Here is a 15,033-nt window from a genome sequence, read left to right on the forward strand (position 1 = left end):
GGTTGCATGGCTGAGGCGCTAGAGCTGTACCAGTATTAGTCTCCAGCATATATAGCTTGTGAGCATCAATGAATAGAATTCTTTGCGCATCTTGTCATGTTCATAAGGCATTTGACCTCATTGACCCCAGGTTCCTTCACAAGGGCCCGGTCGCGTCTTAGCCAAACCGCGATGCCAAGAAAGTTCTTACTCGGCTAAGATGCCACCTTGGGACTGATATATTCACTAATTCCACTGGAGTATCCCTCTTACTAAGACGGTTTTTAACATTTTGGTAGACTGACATTGTGATCGGATCTCGAGCTTCAAGCGGCATTGACCTGTACAAGCTGTAGCCAGGAATTAGTCCGCCATGTCGCTGTCTCAAGGGCTGCAATGGTCCTTACGGGGTGTCAGCACTGGCCGGTACAGAACGATTCCAGGCAAATCTAGCCTGAGGCATGTAAGTCTGCTGGCCATCTCTTGAGGTCTCGAAAATGTTGACAAGATCTAGTATTCACTCACTGCCCACTCCATTCCTCTACCATCCTCAAGATCAACGCGGATTTCAAGTCTCAGAAATACTTATCATCCCACTCAGCAGAGCCGCTCTCTATCTTTCTTTGGATGGGGTTCCAAACCAGCCTCGAACGGTCCTGCCGACACACTTTCTAGTACCACGACGGCAGACACAAGTCAAGCTGCCTCCGCGACGACAGATGCTGTGCGGACCGTCAAAGCCTCCCATGGCACCTCAACTGCCCCTGATCCTTCTACCATACAACCCCATTTAGCCAACGAACATACCCCGGAGGCGCTTCAAAGACTCGAAAATGCCATCATCAATCCCCACGGAATAGTTCCTCCAGCAGAACAGATATCTGAGATACCTGATTTGGCCTCGATACCTGAACGTATCGGCTATTTGAAAGAAGTCTGCGCCTTGGACTTTGGCTGGGGACCTTCGGCGATCATAGAGTGGGCCTTGGAACATCTCCATATCACCGCGGGCCTTTCCTGGTCTGCTTCCATCATCGTGTTTGGTCTCATCTTTAGAGGAGTGCTTATATGGCCCTCTTTCAGGGCGTTCGATCAAGCTGCAAAGACGAAAGAATTGGCACCCTTGTTGACACCTCTACAGGAAAAGAGCAAGGCAGCAGTGGCACAAGGGGATAGAAATACTGCCATGGAGGTTCAACGCGAAATGTCGGCCATGCGGAAAGAATACGGGTTAAGTTTTACAACAATATTTGCACCTATCCTCTTACAGTTGCCCTTCCAGTTCGGTGCCTTTCGCGTTCTGAGCTCCGCCGGTAATCTACCTGTACCGGCCTTCGAGGTCGAGCATTGGCTTTGGTTAACCAACATATCAACAACCGATCCGACTTATGCCCTTCCCCTTATGATATCTGGCGTCACGTACCTAAACATGTCAAGGCTGGTGAAAGACCAACCGCAGAACCAAATCGCCAAATACATGCGGACAGGGCTGCCTCTGTTATCCTTCGCGTTCATGATTTGGCAACCTGCAGCTCTACACTTATTCTTTCTGGTCAATGGTATTTTCCAATATGGGCAGCAAACCCTGTTCAATACACCACTTTTCAGATCTTGGACCGGGCTAGCTGCTGCCGTGCCTGCCCCAAAGCCTATAGCAGCGCAGAAAGGTCCGACGTACGGCGGTATGAAGACGGTTGCCAGTCGGGAGGTGCCTGCAACATCATCCGAGTCGAATCGGAGCTTTATCGACCAGAAAGTTGACAAAGTCAAGAACCTTTGGAGCGATTCGTCGGTGGTGACTGGTCTTAAGAACAGCTCGAAAGCGAGTGCCATCAAAGAAGCAAATAAACAATCCAAAGCACGACAGGAGAAGTGGGAGCTTCAACGCCAGGATGAACTGGAAGCCGCGCGCCGTGAGAGAAACAGCAAAGTTCCTCGGTAGACCGAGCCTACCTGGGCTACCCAACCTGAAATCAAAAGACATACCATACAAGAAGGTTCTCCCTCACTTGCCGTCATTGTCAACATTGTTGGCCATACAAGCGATTGTTTCAATGGAGCACCCCAAGATATCCACTTCATTCACATTTCCAACCTGTATAACTAGCATCTATCCTTATACTAAAACTCTCAAACGAAACACGTTCAGCTGATGGCTTGTGGTGGTGAATAATGAGCACTTTCCACCTTGGCATTAAGGGAAGTGTAGTCACACTTTGACTTGAGTTTACCAACCCTAATTGAGGCGCGAAAGAGTTGACTGGGTTGATTGAATTTTAAGTTGGGATCTTGTCGCTGGGACGGTCCCACTTGTCAGAATATTCCACTGTGTGTATATAAAAACATTGACGCCGATCAGAGAAGGAAGAAGCTACCAGGCCGTCAACATGTCGAGGCTTCGTTCATCTATGTAAACGAGCCTACCAATAAAATTCACCATTCTGTATAAACATTCGAATAACGAGCATGTTAAAAGACATTTTCAACTGATAATAACCTGGGATGAGATATTTGATATGTCAATGGGTTTACTTTTCCCCATCCATTTGCCTCTGATCTCCTGGACCTGCTTAACATTCAGGTCACATAAAAGGGGCTCACCGTCACCATCCATCAATGCCCATTCGTCTCCTTCACATTCCCATTCCCATTCTTCCCCTCATCAGCCCTATAATACGGCCTGGGGACATTATCGTAATAAGGCACAACAATAACATTCGGATCATCCGTTTTCCCGACCATGGCCTGCGTGACGGCCGTAACCGGATTCTTCGAAATGATCACATTCAGTAGGCCGGCGCCCTTGCTCGCCGCCAAGTCCTTAACCTTGGCCTTGACCTCATCGATGCTCTCGGTCGCAAACGCCCCTTTACACCCAAAGCCCTGGGCAACGACATCATAGCGGGTCGCCTCGGACAGTGCAGACACCATTCTCGCGGGATCATCCGACCCATACATGATATCCTGGCCGGCGATACTCATGCCCCAGACGTAATTGTTCATGACCACGGTTAGGACATTCAAGTTATGCCGCGCATAGGTGTCGAGTTCCTGGATGTGGAATCCTGCGGAGCCGTCGCCGTGGACGTTCAGCACCAACGTCTCCGGGCCCGCCGCGACAGCCGCGCCCAGACTATATCCCCATCCGTTGCCCAGGAAGCCCAGGTATCCGGTGCTGGTGATGGCGCACGACGGACGCGCGACCTCGACGTTCTCGCCCGCCCACACGCTCGCCTCCCCGCCGTCGAGGATGACGATCGAGTCTGGTGGAATGGACTCGTAGATGGCGCGGATCGTGTGGTACGGGTGCAAGCGGCCGTCGGAGCCCTTTTCGCTCTCGCCTGCGTGCGGCGACGGCGTGTTCTTCAGGTCTTGAATGTCTTGGATCCAGGGTTCGTGCTTGTCGATGCTTTCCCCAGTCTTGATGCGGTCTAGCAGTGCGCTGATGAAGTTCCTCGCGTCGGATACGATGCCCAGGTCCACGGCGTGCGATTTCCCGATCTCGGTGCCGTCGATGTCGACTTGTACCAGCTTGCATGCGTCGCCCGTCGGGATGATGGCCCCGGAGCGCCCGCCGAGCAGGAATCCGGTCCTCGCGCCGAGCAGGAGCACAAGGTCGGGTTGTTGCTTGCCGATGTACGGCAATATAGCCAAGCTCCCGGCAGGACCACCTCGCAAGGCATGCTCGAATGGGAGTGCAGGCGCATATTTCTGGGAGTAAAATACCGGCGTGTGGGTCGCTTCAGCGAGCTGAAGCAGCGGACTAGCACTCTGCTTCTCCCTGCCGCCGCCATTTCTAGCCGTCGTTCTCGCGGCGCCCGTGCCGGAAATAATGACCGGTCTGTGCGCCGCCTTCCACAGTTTCAGCAAGTCGTCCAGACTGGCAGAATCCGGAGCCGGCGCCGCAGCTGGCGCGTGCATGACCGAGCCATATGCGATGGCACTCATCCGCGGTGGGTGGAAGAGCACATCGATGGGGAAGTCGACGACCACGGGGCCCGGAATACCCGAGATGGCGGTCTTGTATGCGTACGTGACGATGCGCGGGATCTCCTCGGCGTTGGTCACGCGGTGCGCGAATTTCGTGAGCGGCTTTGCGAGCACGACTTGGTCGTGGAACCCCTGCAGGGAATTCGTCTCTGCTTCACGAAGAGGCGGCGACGATGTCACGACAAATATAGGCGAGCGGTCGGCATATGCGGTTGCGAGGCCTGGGAGAGCATTGCAGAATCTGGATAAAAGGGGAGAAGGGCACGTTAGTGTTGAGGGGGGCCACGTCGAGAGGGATAGGGTTGGATACATACCCGCTGTTCGCAGTGACGAACGCACAGCCAGGCTTCCCCGAGATCTTCGCGTAGCCTTCAGCCGCCTGTACCGCGGTGGCTTCATGCCTGGTGTCGATTAACTTGATGCCGGCGAGATTACAACCGATCAAGAAGGCGTCGAGATGCCCGCCGTGGATTCCAAATGTGACCTCCACCCCCAACTGGCGTAGTGTCTGTGCCAGCAGGTCGCCGCCCAGTAGTTCCCGCTTCTCCGGGTATGTCCATTTCAACTCGTTGCTCGCCATGTTGGTGGGTTGCGCCTGTCGCTGCGCTAAGCAATAGCTGCTGCGGAAATTATTAAATTTGAGTGAATGGTTCTCTGTCTAACCTCTCTCAAACGTATCCCGATTCACTGGACGAATGCCAGGGTAAAGGAATGCAAGAGGAACGCTGGAGAGCCTCAACTAGCTTTATTCACCTTCAGACGAATAGTAACCTGTGTTCAGTATTTCAAGACCGTGGGTCGACGTTGTCAAGTGGTCTCAGTCACATCCCCTCGGTCACGGATACTACCTAGGTAAGCATTGAGCGAGGTTAAGAATGTTCTGCACGGCAACATTGTCGAGAAAACATGGCCCTCTGCGGGGCCGGCAGCCTTGGGACACATGGTGACTGACTCGGACTCGCATGACTTGTTCCTGGATGGTTTGGACCTCCGACTCGGGAGGACGAAGTCAAAGCTTTGCCCATTAGGGCGTATTCTCTTGCTTGAGATTTCACCCGAGGTTGTGGAGGGGCGAATCACACTGGGCGATTGGTGTAGTGGTGGCGTATCACTTTGCGGGGAATTCTGCTCCTTGAGTGTCATCGAAATCGGTTCGTTTGTCGTATTTCTCTGGTGATTCGTAAACTTTCGAATGCTTTAGCTTCACAACTGGTCTTTCATCAAAAAGGATTGCATCATAGTGTAATAAGCGACGCTCAACGTCAGGGCTGGGAAATGCGATAAGTAGGTTGACAATCGCCTGCAGTGTTCCGAGTAGTTAAGAATTGAGCACTCTCTACATAATCGTGAGGTAACTTTCGACACACAAACGTAGTGCAGACGAAAACAATCAGATAATTCCATCATGGCACAGCCTCCGATAATACTCTTCACCTACGACGGCTCTGTCTTCGGACGGAAGATGGACTGGTACTTCGGACTCAGCGGTCTGCAATACTCCAAGTGCATCACACTGAACCGCCTGCCACGCCCAGTCCTCGAGAAACTCGGTGTCAAATACCGACGCATCCCAATCTTGGCGATTGGCCGGGACATCTACTGCGACACACGAATCATAATCAGAAAACTAGAAGAACTATTCCCACAAAACAGCGTAAGTTCGAAGAAACCATTTGAGAAGGGCCTCGAGCACCTCTTCGAGAACTGGCTCATCGACAGCGGTCCCTTTTGGAGGACCGCCGGCCTCATTCCTCCGGATGCACCCATCCTCGATGACCCGGAGTGGTGCAAAGACAGGCTGGAGATGACTGGGAGGCCTTTTGACGGAGAAACGCTCAAGAAAGCACGCCCGGAGAATTTGGCTCACGTGCGGACATACTTTGACATGATGGAGAACGAACTGCTTGCTGATGGAAGGGAATTCCTTATGGGTGGTTCTGCCCCTACTTTGGTCGATGTTCACGGCATTTGGACGTTCCACTGGGCGACAAGTAAGGACGTGGGCTTAGGGGTGGCATTGGAGAAGGACAACGTCATCAACGAACAATACTATCCGAAGACTTTTGCATACGTCGATCGATTTACGAAAGCCTTGGCCGAGAAGCAAAGACAGAATGGAGAACCAAAGCGACTGTCAGACGATGAAACACTCAAGATGATCCTTGACGCAGACTTTTTCGAAGTAGATGGTCAGATTGATGAGAGAGATCCATTGAAATTGGAAAAAGGCCAGACAGTGGAGACTTGGCCTGTGGAATCCGGATTTAATCATCATGACAAAGGCGAACTGCTGTCAATTGGTGTCAACGAGGTCGTCATCGCAAGTAAGCCCCAGATTGGTAGTGGGACATTGAGGATTCATTATCCTCGGACGAACATTCGAATCAGCCCCGTGACAGAGTCGAAATTGTGAGTGTATTTATTGGAACTGTGAAGGATATACTTGGATGGGCGTCAGAGCAACGCGCCTGCATCAATCAAGAGTGCTGACGACCTCAGATGGCATAGAATACAGGGCATCTACTCGAGATGGCTTTCCCTGAATCATATGACCTCGCTCCATAGCCATAAGAGCAAGCAGTCAGCCAGCAGCTTTTGAGGACTTTTAGACTGTACGACATCAAGCCTTTGTTCGGCACAAGATCTGATATGGTGGCAACAATTCCAATAAAACTCTCTCCTTTGCAGATGAGATCATCCTTACTCACGTAGAGCCTCTTGGATGAGCATAATCGTGATCAGTCGTATTATGCGTAAGAGTGAACGGAACTGTCTTCTGCAAAGGGTTTGCGCTGGAGATAGCCAGCTGCTTGATCAGTAGCTTAGTGATGAATAGGAGGGTCCTATCGGTTACTGTACTCGGATCGACGCTCCGATATCATGATCAGCTCTATCCCAGTGGAAGGTGGATATGATACAGTTTGATGTCGACATGCCATAGGCTGGAGCAAGCACCCTGAACACAGAGAGTTTGCCTTCGATGAGGCTGAGCCAGACTGTCGATCGTGAGAAAGACCTCACGAAGGCTGCTGGGTCAATTTCTTGGTCACTCTGATGGTATTGCCAGCACCAATCGAAGTGAGAATATGCCACCAACCATGCAATTCTAACACAAACTCCCAGGGGAGGCCAAGGGTGGCCCTGCTCTCCCGTAGCCACCTACAGGCGGCACCATCAATCAACCACAATACGAAACCAAGTAGAAAACTGATACCACCAAATCGAAATTTGCGGTGTGCATCGCGACGCTCTGAACCCTTGAGCTTCTTGTTGATGAGGTACAACACTCGAGGCCAAATGGCCGTGACAAGAGCAATGAATGTCCAATTATGAAGCCACAACTGATTGGATTGATAATGGACTGCACTGATGTATCCCAGGACACCAGTCAAAATAATGCCGAAGGTGGCTCTGGCGCTTGGTGAGCGGTCGAATGTGTAGAGCTCGTATATGATGGCGGCGCACACCCAGAACATGGAGAGATCATCACACATCTGCGTTCCATATTTTAACGTGAGATGGAATGCGAATGATGTGACCCCAACGAAGAAGAGGGCAAGATTTGGAAAAGCAGTGCTTGATAGTAGATGTTCTCTTGGACCCAGTGTCTTGAAGGCGTAGTAAACTTCACAATTCGTAATCAGTACCACACACCAAATACTGCCTAGGGCAGATTCTCATACCATATGCGAGGTTGGTCACACTGTTAATAAGTTCCGCGGCATACTTCGTCAACCTGTAGTCTTCTTCGCAGAAGCTGAAGTCACGCACGCCAATTCAGCAAATGCTAGGGTCCGTAGAGTCGGGAGACTACATACTTGGCCACAGATGTTTGAGGTCCCCAATAGCCGCTTTGGGCATATGGATCTCCCACAATGTTGCGCTCGACATGCACCATTTTGATTGAATGGACAAAACGAGTTTCAAACCGGGAGAATTATCTGCGCTTGAGTAGTTCAAAAGGCGAGAATTTTTGTAAGGGGTTGTCGGCGTTCTGGCTTGATGGTAGAGAGGGCGAACCGGATTCTTATACTAATAAGGTGATCCAGGCAGCTGCATTGACTGAAAGTCTGCGATCCTCGTTCTCAATCTCCTACAGCGGAGGAAGTCACGATATGACTACCTAGATACCATTTCCCTCCCAGGTTGTCAGCAATATCTGGTAGTCGCAGATTGGAAAGGCGTTTCCCGGGTGACGCTACCACAATGCTTATGTGCCCGTACTCCGTATTTCGTAAATCCTCACCGTATATCCTGCCCACGGTATTTTGAGATTTCCATCAATTGTCAGTAGACTCCAGGATTCTATTGCAAATAGGCTGACATATTACCTGGCGCTCTATGACATTCCCGCATGCAGATGGATCAGTTCCACGATGGGACGGAATTCCAGGCAGCAAAGGTTTGAGCGGTCGTTGTCTACTGAATTAAGGGTCAGGGCAAATGGCTCGAAGGTACGAAAGCATACAGCTCCAGGCTGTTAGTCACAAGTTTAACGAATGATATCCCAGCAGGCTATGGACAATGCAGTATTCATGTTCATAATTCGTCCCATTCATATACATAAGTCGTCAATTGAGAGATCGTCCTGACCTCCAATCTGCTCGCACGTTTGAAACCTCCCCGAGAAGCAACATACCATATCACTTCAGGTTGACTCGCAGACCTCTGGAGTCATTAGCCGGAAATGGTGCGAAGAAGTCATGCTCCATCTCAATGTCCCTCAAAGTGGTTTGGAAGAGTTCAGCATCGAATTTGTAGAAGAAATTTGCCGTCATGAGGTAAAGATTCATGACTGCAAGCTCTTTTCCTATGCAACTCCGTGATCCGCGTCCGAATGGAGAGAAATACTTCTCTAGCCTCTTCAACTCGTTTCCTTTCACAAACCATCGATCTGGATTGAAGCGCGTGGGTTCGGGGTATATTGATTCATCTCCATGGCTGCCCTTGATCGCCATGCTGATGACAGTGTTTGGTGGCAATATGTAGGATTTATACTCATACGTGGTACGAGGATTCGATCTTGCGAGTCGACCCGACACACTGTTGGCCAGACGCAAACCTTCATTGATGACAGCAGTGAGAAGGGGTAGAGGCTGGACAATGTCATAGTGGGTTAGAGGCTCCTCAATTGCGCCTGCCTTAGAAACGGCGTCAGAGAGCTCCTGCTTCAAGCGTCGAAGGATATCCGGATTAGCAAGAACATGGTAGGTTATAAATTCAAGGGAAGAGCCTGTGGTTTCACTGCCGGCTCCAACCAGTGTTCTTGCTTCTTGTGTCATTCTATCAACCGTCTTGTCGCTCTCTGGAATGGCATCGGAGTTGATGATCCCATCAAGTACGGACTTGTCGCTTCTCTTCTCTGCATGTACTGCAGCAGCGGCTTGATGTGCCAGATCCTGAATTCTGTCAGTCAATTCAATCATCGGATGCGAAATAATTAGTTGTTACTGTTTGGAAATCAAAGGATAATAATCCTCCTTCTGTTGATGTCGCTTTGACAAACCATCTTGGCATTTGCATGAAAATTGAGATGATGATCGGAATATGGCGATGCCAAACGGCGATATACGAAAACGTTCGGGCTTGTCGATTGTAATCATCTGCAAAATCGATAGATTCCAGTAAATTGAATCCTCTGGGCATACAATAGCTGGTTACTGAGTCTGCGGCTAGGCATCGGAAAGCGTTTGACAAATTCACCAACTTGCCACTCTGACGAAATTCCTGAAAACGCTGGCAGAGCTTGAGAACTTTTTCTCTAGACGATGCCTCGAGGCGTGCGATCGCCGACGACGAAAAGAAGCGACTCATGGCTTTTCTTCTGGTGCGATGAAGATCGGCGTTGCTGGTACCGAACCCAGCATCTTGAGACGCAACGAATGCATAATACCATGCATCCTTGTTGAGACGGCTAGAAACATTGTGAAATTCCTCGAAGAAGTCCGCATCTAAGATATGGACTTCATTCGGTCCAATCCGGACTATGGGTCCTGCAAATATCGTGAGTGACAAAAACCAAGAGGGTAGCAGTCATCCTTACCATATTGTTTATGCAGTTCCTCGATCTTGAATACAAACTTACCCCTCTGAATGCAGTCATAGTAGAAATCATAGAATCGTGAAGCGGCAGCAAGTTTTGGGCCAGGGATTTTAGAGAGTGGGTGGAAGAACAGACGGTACGTCACCACTGAAGCGATGCTTGTGACCGACAACGAAAGTAGTAGCACCAGCAAGTTGGCAGAAGTCGTGAAGGCCATCGTTACACAAGCACGGGCCAGAAACACTTGGGCCTCACAGCTTACAGCCCGTAGGATGGCAGTTGGTGGTCAGGTTGACGGAAACAAGAGTACAAAACCTGCCCACCCTCATTTAGTGTTACTTCTTCTGGGGGGTGTGAGATTTTCGAGATCAAGAACACAAACAGGAAAATTCCCCCAATTCTGAAGTGTCATAGGTTGTTTCGCAAAGATAGAGAAGGAGTTGCATGGCTCGAGTTAACTCGCCAGCGAAACCGATCTGCACATGCCGACCAATGTACGAAGTACATCAGTGGGAACCTTTTAGATACTTGGAAGTGCCGGGGTTGCAGCCCAAGGGGAAAGCCGTTCTGATGGTGCTGGCGCCTCCCTTAGAGGCAAACCGCTCACTCCACCAGCAACCACCGCCTAAACGCCATTTCCATAAGCTCCTACGGAGTACATACATCGTTATCCTCACTCACAGCGTACAGCAGCCTCACCGACAGACCTGTCAACAACCACTTCATCCATGAATCAAATGCAAGCAGTGGCCAGAGGGGTTGGGAAACCATACCGCTAGATCACACGCTCTTAAATCTAACCACGAGCCACTCTTTGTCCTACCAACATCGATGATTTGCTGTCAGCTTGCCATCTGGTTTGCAGGGCTTGCTTATCATGGACTAAGGACGCACAAATGTTGCAATGGACGGAGAAGCAAACTGTGCAAAGACTCCTAACTACTTCGTATATTACTGGTCAAACAGGGGTTGGCCCTCGTCAATCCATGCAGCTCTTCGGTCTTTCCCTGAAAGGGGACGGAGCACCTACGAGTACTGGGGCGCTTGACACTCTAGAATGCTCGGCTCTACTCTACACGAGCGCAACAAATCACTGGATTTCCGGCTCAGACTCTCAATTCTCCAGCTTTTTCATTCCGCCGCCATTCAATGCGAGCAATTGTCTGACCACCAGGTGGCGGTCGGTTGGCAACCCCCGTAAATAATCAGCTTGACACAACCGACCAGGTGGAGATCTGAATGCTTGCCTCGAGCTAGTCATGCCCACTGTGCAGATACCCAGCCTAGTTAGCTACTTACACCAGATACGCGTCTTTTGGCCTCCCTTTTACTTGAACTTACTTCGCGCAAGTGATTTGACCGTCTTGCGAAGCCAAAGCCAAAGCTAACAAAGGCCCTCTGGATTATCCCGAAACTCTACGCCACGTTTTGTGACGAAGCAATAACCTCAGTGGCCGGCTAAGCAAAGATCCCGTTCCCGTATTCCTTCGGTGGTACCAACGTTCTAGACAATCCAAATCAAGCGTGATGATGGCCAATCAACCAGCAATTTGGGCTACTTTGATCCCGAGGCTCGAAAACCTTTCCATCATATTAATCCCTGGCCTCCGCCATCCAAAACTCAACCCGCAACTTATCCCCGGACCTTGTCCAGCATTAAAGGTATTGTATCAACTTCCTTCACAACTTATTCCAATCATTCTTATGTAAACCTGTCAATCTTTTCATTTCGAGAATGGCTACCGGGGATGACACCGATTCCGCATACGGCGAGAGTATACATAGTGAGACAACTTCACTAGCATCGAGCGCACTGAATTATCAATATGAAAACGGCCGTCGCTACCATTCGTACAAGGCGGGGAAATACTTTGCGCCGAACGACGAAGAAGAGCAACAGCGACTTGACCTTGTCCACCACGTTCAGTCGATGTGCTTGGGGGGAGAACTTTTCAGAGCCCCCATCAAGGAGCCAGAGCGTATATTGGACATCGGCACCGGCACAGGTATATGGGCCATTGACATGGCCGACAAATTCGAGATGGCGACCATAATCGCAACTGATTTGTCTCCAATTCAACCCAAATGGGTGCCGCCGAACCTCCAGTTTCTTGTGGACGATGCAGAGTCCCCGTGGACATTCGAGCAGAAGTTCGACTTCATACATGTTCGGAACATGACAGGCTCAATCGCAGATTGGCCTGCGCTGATGCAGCGATGTAATGAACATCTCAAACCAGGTGGCTGGATCGAATTTGGGGATTTCGAACCATGGGGCTCGACCGATGACAATTCTCTCCCCGAAGACAGCTCATATCACAAATGGCAATTATCTTTGCATGAAGCGGCTAACAAGGCCGGACGATCGATGAATGTTGTGCCTCATATGAAGGAAATAGTGCAAAATGCCGGTTTCGTAGACGTTCGAGAAGAGGTTTTCAAGGTAAGGCGGGGGAACCATCGCAATTGCACACCACCAACTCCACACCACCTTTACTACCATGGCTGACTTTCTTCTGCGTGCCAGACCCCTCTCTCGCCTTGGCCAAAGGATAAGAAGCTCAAAGAATTGTCAGTTTACATGCGCATGCTGATGCTGGAGGCTTTACAAGCGTATAGCCTGGCTCTGTTCACCCGTGTCCTGGGTTGGGACCCAGCCGAGGTCGAGGTTCTGCTGGCCGGTGTTCGAGCCGACCTGTATAATCTAAAATATCACATGTACACGCGATTGTAAGTCCTACGTATTTCCCCTCTCCCTTCGGAGTCCCCTATCTGACTTGGAATTGTCTCATAGACGATATGTTTATGGACAGAAACCACTGTGAAATCCCAACACCCGTTAACGACTTCGACGACTTTTCAGTATTGTGACAATGGAACTCTGGGAGAGAACTTGCTTGCGGATGATGATCGCTGTGAAGCCAGGTTCACTGTATATTTGCATAGTTTCAAGGAAATGGTTTTGTTCTGGACCTGTCTAGAACAAACGCTTTGATTACTGACATTTGGGTTGGAGACCGCACCCACCTCGCTTCGAGGCGGAGGCCGATGAAGTCGCTTCGATCAGGAGCGCCACGTGGGAAATTGTAAATCATGCGATACTGAGAATCCGCACAAATCTGCCCAATGGCCTATTCACACTTCCGATTGAAAGCAGGAAATATGGACACGGTCTATGGATTGGGCTAGATGGATCGAGTCATGCGCACGGTGAGCTTCAGCTCAAAGTTCAAAGGTCGACTGTTCAGCTCTGCGGTCTGCATTGATTCAAATCGCCACGCGAGAGCAAGATCGATGAGATATTTACATGCGTAGAACTTACGCTCGTGCCCTCGCTAGAATAGCCGAAGTGGTCTGAGCGGTGAATGTTCGACCGAAAATGATCAGCTCTCTTGTCAGCCGCATTCTCCAGGCACCTCCCGGGTTGGGCACTCACTGAGGTTACTTAAGTTGCAAAGATATTATTGGAAAAGTCCTTGTGTCAGCGACAAGATGCAGGACCTACATCCCACCTGGGCTGAGATCCACAGCAATGAAGACAGATTCAGGGGCCTTGATGGCTTGAACGCCTCGTTCCGTCGGATCTAGAAATCAGGAAGGTTTCGCGTCGCCAAAAGTTTTCCTCGCCCGTCGAACCCTGACTGATACATTCATGGGCTTGACGAACCACAAATTATTCGTCACAAGTTGTGAGCCCCCTTTGCCAGGTTTTGATGGGGGAGATGGCACGATCTCGAAGTCATATCGTTGCACGAGCATCGGAATCAGCTTGCAGATTTCCATGATGGAAATATTCTTGCCAATGCAGGTTCGCGTGCCAGCTCCAAACGGAATATAATACCCTTCCATGCGGGCGAGCTCCGACTTGGGCGTCACCTCAGGGTCCCATCGCTCTGGTTGGAACCTTGCAGCATCCTGACCGAATATCGAAGTATTGCGATGTGCTATCCACGCGTTGAGGCCCAGAGTCGAACCTTTTGGGAATGTGTGTCCCAGCCACTGAGGTGTCACCTTCTGGGACGTCCCGCCACATTGGCAAGCCTGTGGCAGGGTGCATTCGCAAGCCTTCTTTGACAACCATCTGAAGGTATGGCATGCCTTGAACTCGGTCAAAGGTGAGTGCTTCCTGGGTCTCATGATCGCCGTACTGATTCTCTCCACCTGGGTTGTCCATTTGCTGCATGGTTTCTGCGATCCCTTTCTCAGTTTGCTGTAGGTTTCTGGTTGTGATATCAAATGGTATATATAGCTGTGAGAGAGAGCCCAGTTGTGTCTGATCCCGCGGCTACATTTGTGAAAGCTATTTCCGTCATATGCGCGCTGGTAAACTCCTCTTCTGACATCTCTGCCTGCAGGTCGATAGTTTTTGGTTGAAGTTCTGGCCCGCCCTAGATTTCGAGTCCGCTAAAGAAGTTTCAGTCTCGTCTGAACCACCTTGTTGGATCCTTTGTGTCATCCATTCTGAGAAAGAGATTGCACCATTCACAGGGTTTCCGAAGACAAGAAGACATAGCGGTAGGAGTGCAATGTTAACGCCAACCAGTGTAATGAAGGCTGTTGCTTTCTCAAGGAATTTAACTATGCCTTTAACATCATGACCTCCAGACTCAAGGAATCCGACGCATTCACCATACTGGATGACATGATGTGTCTTCGAGCCTCCCAAGGAAAAGGGCGGGTTGGAAACGGAACACACCGTGATTGCACCAATAACGTCAAAAGCGTAGCACTGCATCCAATGCTGCAACTGTATCCCCTCGCCTGTAATCGCGAACTGATCCAATTTGCAGAGTAGTAGAGATATATACTCGTCGGCAAAGGGTTCGTATGTCTTGATACTCGTCATGGAGTATAGCTGAGCGGCCTTTCCGCGCATCATCGCATGTTTCTGTGAGTCACGGGCCGAGAACAAGTTGTGGTTCGACGGGGGGTTTTTTTATTCTGAGATCCACGTTACTTTCCCCCCGGACTCTGGGGGCACTCATCACTGGTCAGATGGAGCAGACATAGAGGTGCGTCAA

The 15,033-nt window shown here is 50.3% G+C and overlaps 7 protein-coding genes across 7 annotated transcripts; 3 read left to right on the forward strand and 4 right to left on the reverse strand.

Annotated features, from left to right (window-relative positions):
• Positions 1–352: 352 nt before the first annotated feature.
• LTR84_012323 (uncharacterized protein) lies at positions 353–1,921 on the forward strand (the record flags this gene model as incomplete). The annotated part of the gene is made up of 2 exons (XM_064855847.1): positions 353–442; positions 494–1,921. 2 exons carry the CDS (start codon positions 353–355, stop codon positions 1,919–1,921), a joined length of 1,518 nt encoding a protein of 505 aa, XP_064708507.1.
• Positions 1,922–2,592: 671 nt separating this feature from the next.
• On the reverse strand, positions 2,593–4,549 carry LTR84_012324 (uncharacterized protein; the record flags this gene model as incomplete). The annotated part of the gene is made up of 2 exons (XM_064855848.1): positions 2,593–4,210; positions 4,284–4,549. The coding sequence occupies 2 exons, from the start codon at positions 4,547–4,549 to the stop codon at positions 2,593–2,595; spliced, it is 1,884 nt and encodes a 627-aa protein (XP_064708508.1).
• An 825-nt stretch (positions 4,550–5,374) lies between these two features.
• Positions 5,375–6,382, forward strand: LTR84_012325 (uncharacterized protein; the record flags this gene model as incomplete). The annotated part of the gene is made up of 1 exon (XM_064855849.1): positions 5,375–6,382. The coding sequence occupies one exon, from the start codon at positions 5,375–5,377 to the stop codon at positions 6,380–6,382; it is 1,008 nt and encodes a 335-aa protein (XP_064708509.1).
• A 604-nt stretch (positions 6,383–6,986) lies between these two features.
• LTR84_012326 (uncharacterized protein) lies at positions 6,987–7,867 on the reverse strand (the record flags this gene model as incomplete). The annotated part of the gene is made up of 3 exons (XM_064855850.1): positions 6,987–7,594; positions 7,653–7,726; positions 7,788–7,867. The coding sequence occupies 3 exons, from the start codon at positions 7,865–7,867 to the stop codon at positions 6,987–6,989; spliced, it is 762 nt and encodes a 253-aa protein (XP_064708510.1).
• Positions 7,868–8,612: 745 nt separating this feature from the next.
• On the reverse strand, positions 8,613–10,229 carry LTR84_012327 (uncharacterized protein; the record flags this gene model as incomplete). The annotated part of the gene is made up of 3 exons (XM_064855851.1): positions 8,613–9,368; positions 9,421–9,962; positions 10,013–10,229. 3 exons carry the CDS (start codon positions 10,227–10,229, stop codon positions 8,613–8,615), a joined length of 1,515 nt encoding a protein of 504 aa, XP_064708511.1.
• Positions 10,230–11,747: 1,518 nt separating this feature from the next.
• Positions 11,748–12,837, forward strand: LTR84_012328 (uncharacterized protein; the record flags this gene model as incomplete). Its single annotated transcript, XM_064855852.1, has 3 exons — positions 11,748–12,455; positions 12,540–12,742; positions 12,807–12,837. 3 exons carry the CDS (start codon positions 11,748–11,750, stop codon positions 12,835–12,837), a joined length of 942 nt encoding a protein of 313 aa, XP_064708512.1.
• Positions 12,838–13,603: 766 nt separating this feature from the next.
• On the reverse strand, positions 13,604–14,195 carry LTR84_012329 (uncharacterized protein; the record flags this gene model as incomplete). Its single annotated transcript, XM_064855853.1, has 2 exons — positions 13,604–13,986; positions 14,024–14,195. The coding sequence occupies 2 exons, from the start codon at positions 14,193–14,195 to the stop codon at positions 13,604–13,606; spliced, it is 555 nt and encodes a 184-aa protein (XP_064708513.1).
• Between the last annotated feature and the right edge of the window lie 838 nt (positions 14,196–15,033).

The sequence above is a fragment of the Exophiala bonariae genome (genome assembly GCF_035927105.1).
Source record: "Exophiala bonariae strain CCFEE 5792 chromosome Unknown scaffold_7, whole genome shotgun sequence".
Classification (NCBI taxonomy): domain Eukaryota; kingdom Fungi; phylum Ascomycota; class Eurotiomycetes; order Chaetothyriales; family Herpotrichiellaceae; genus Exophiala; species Exophiala bonariae.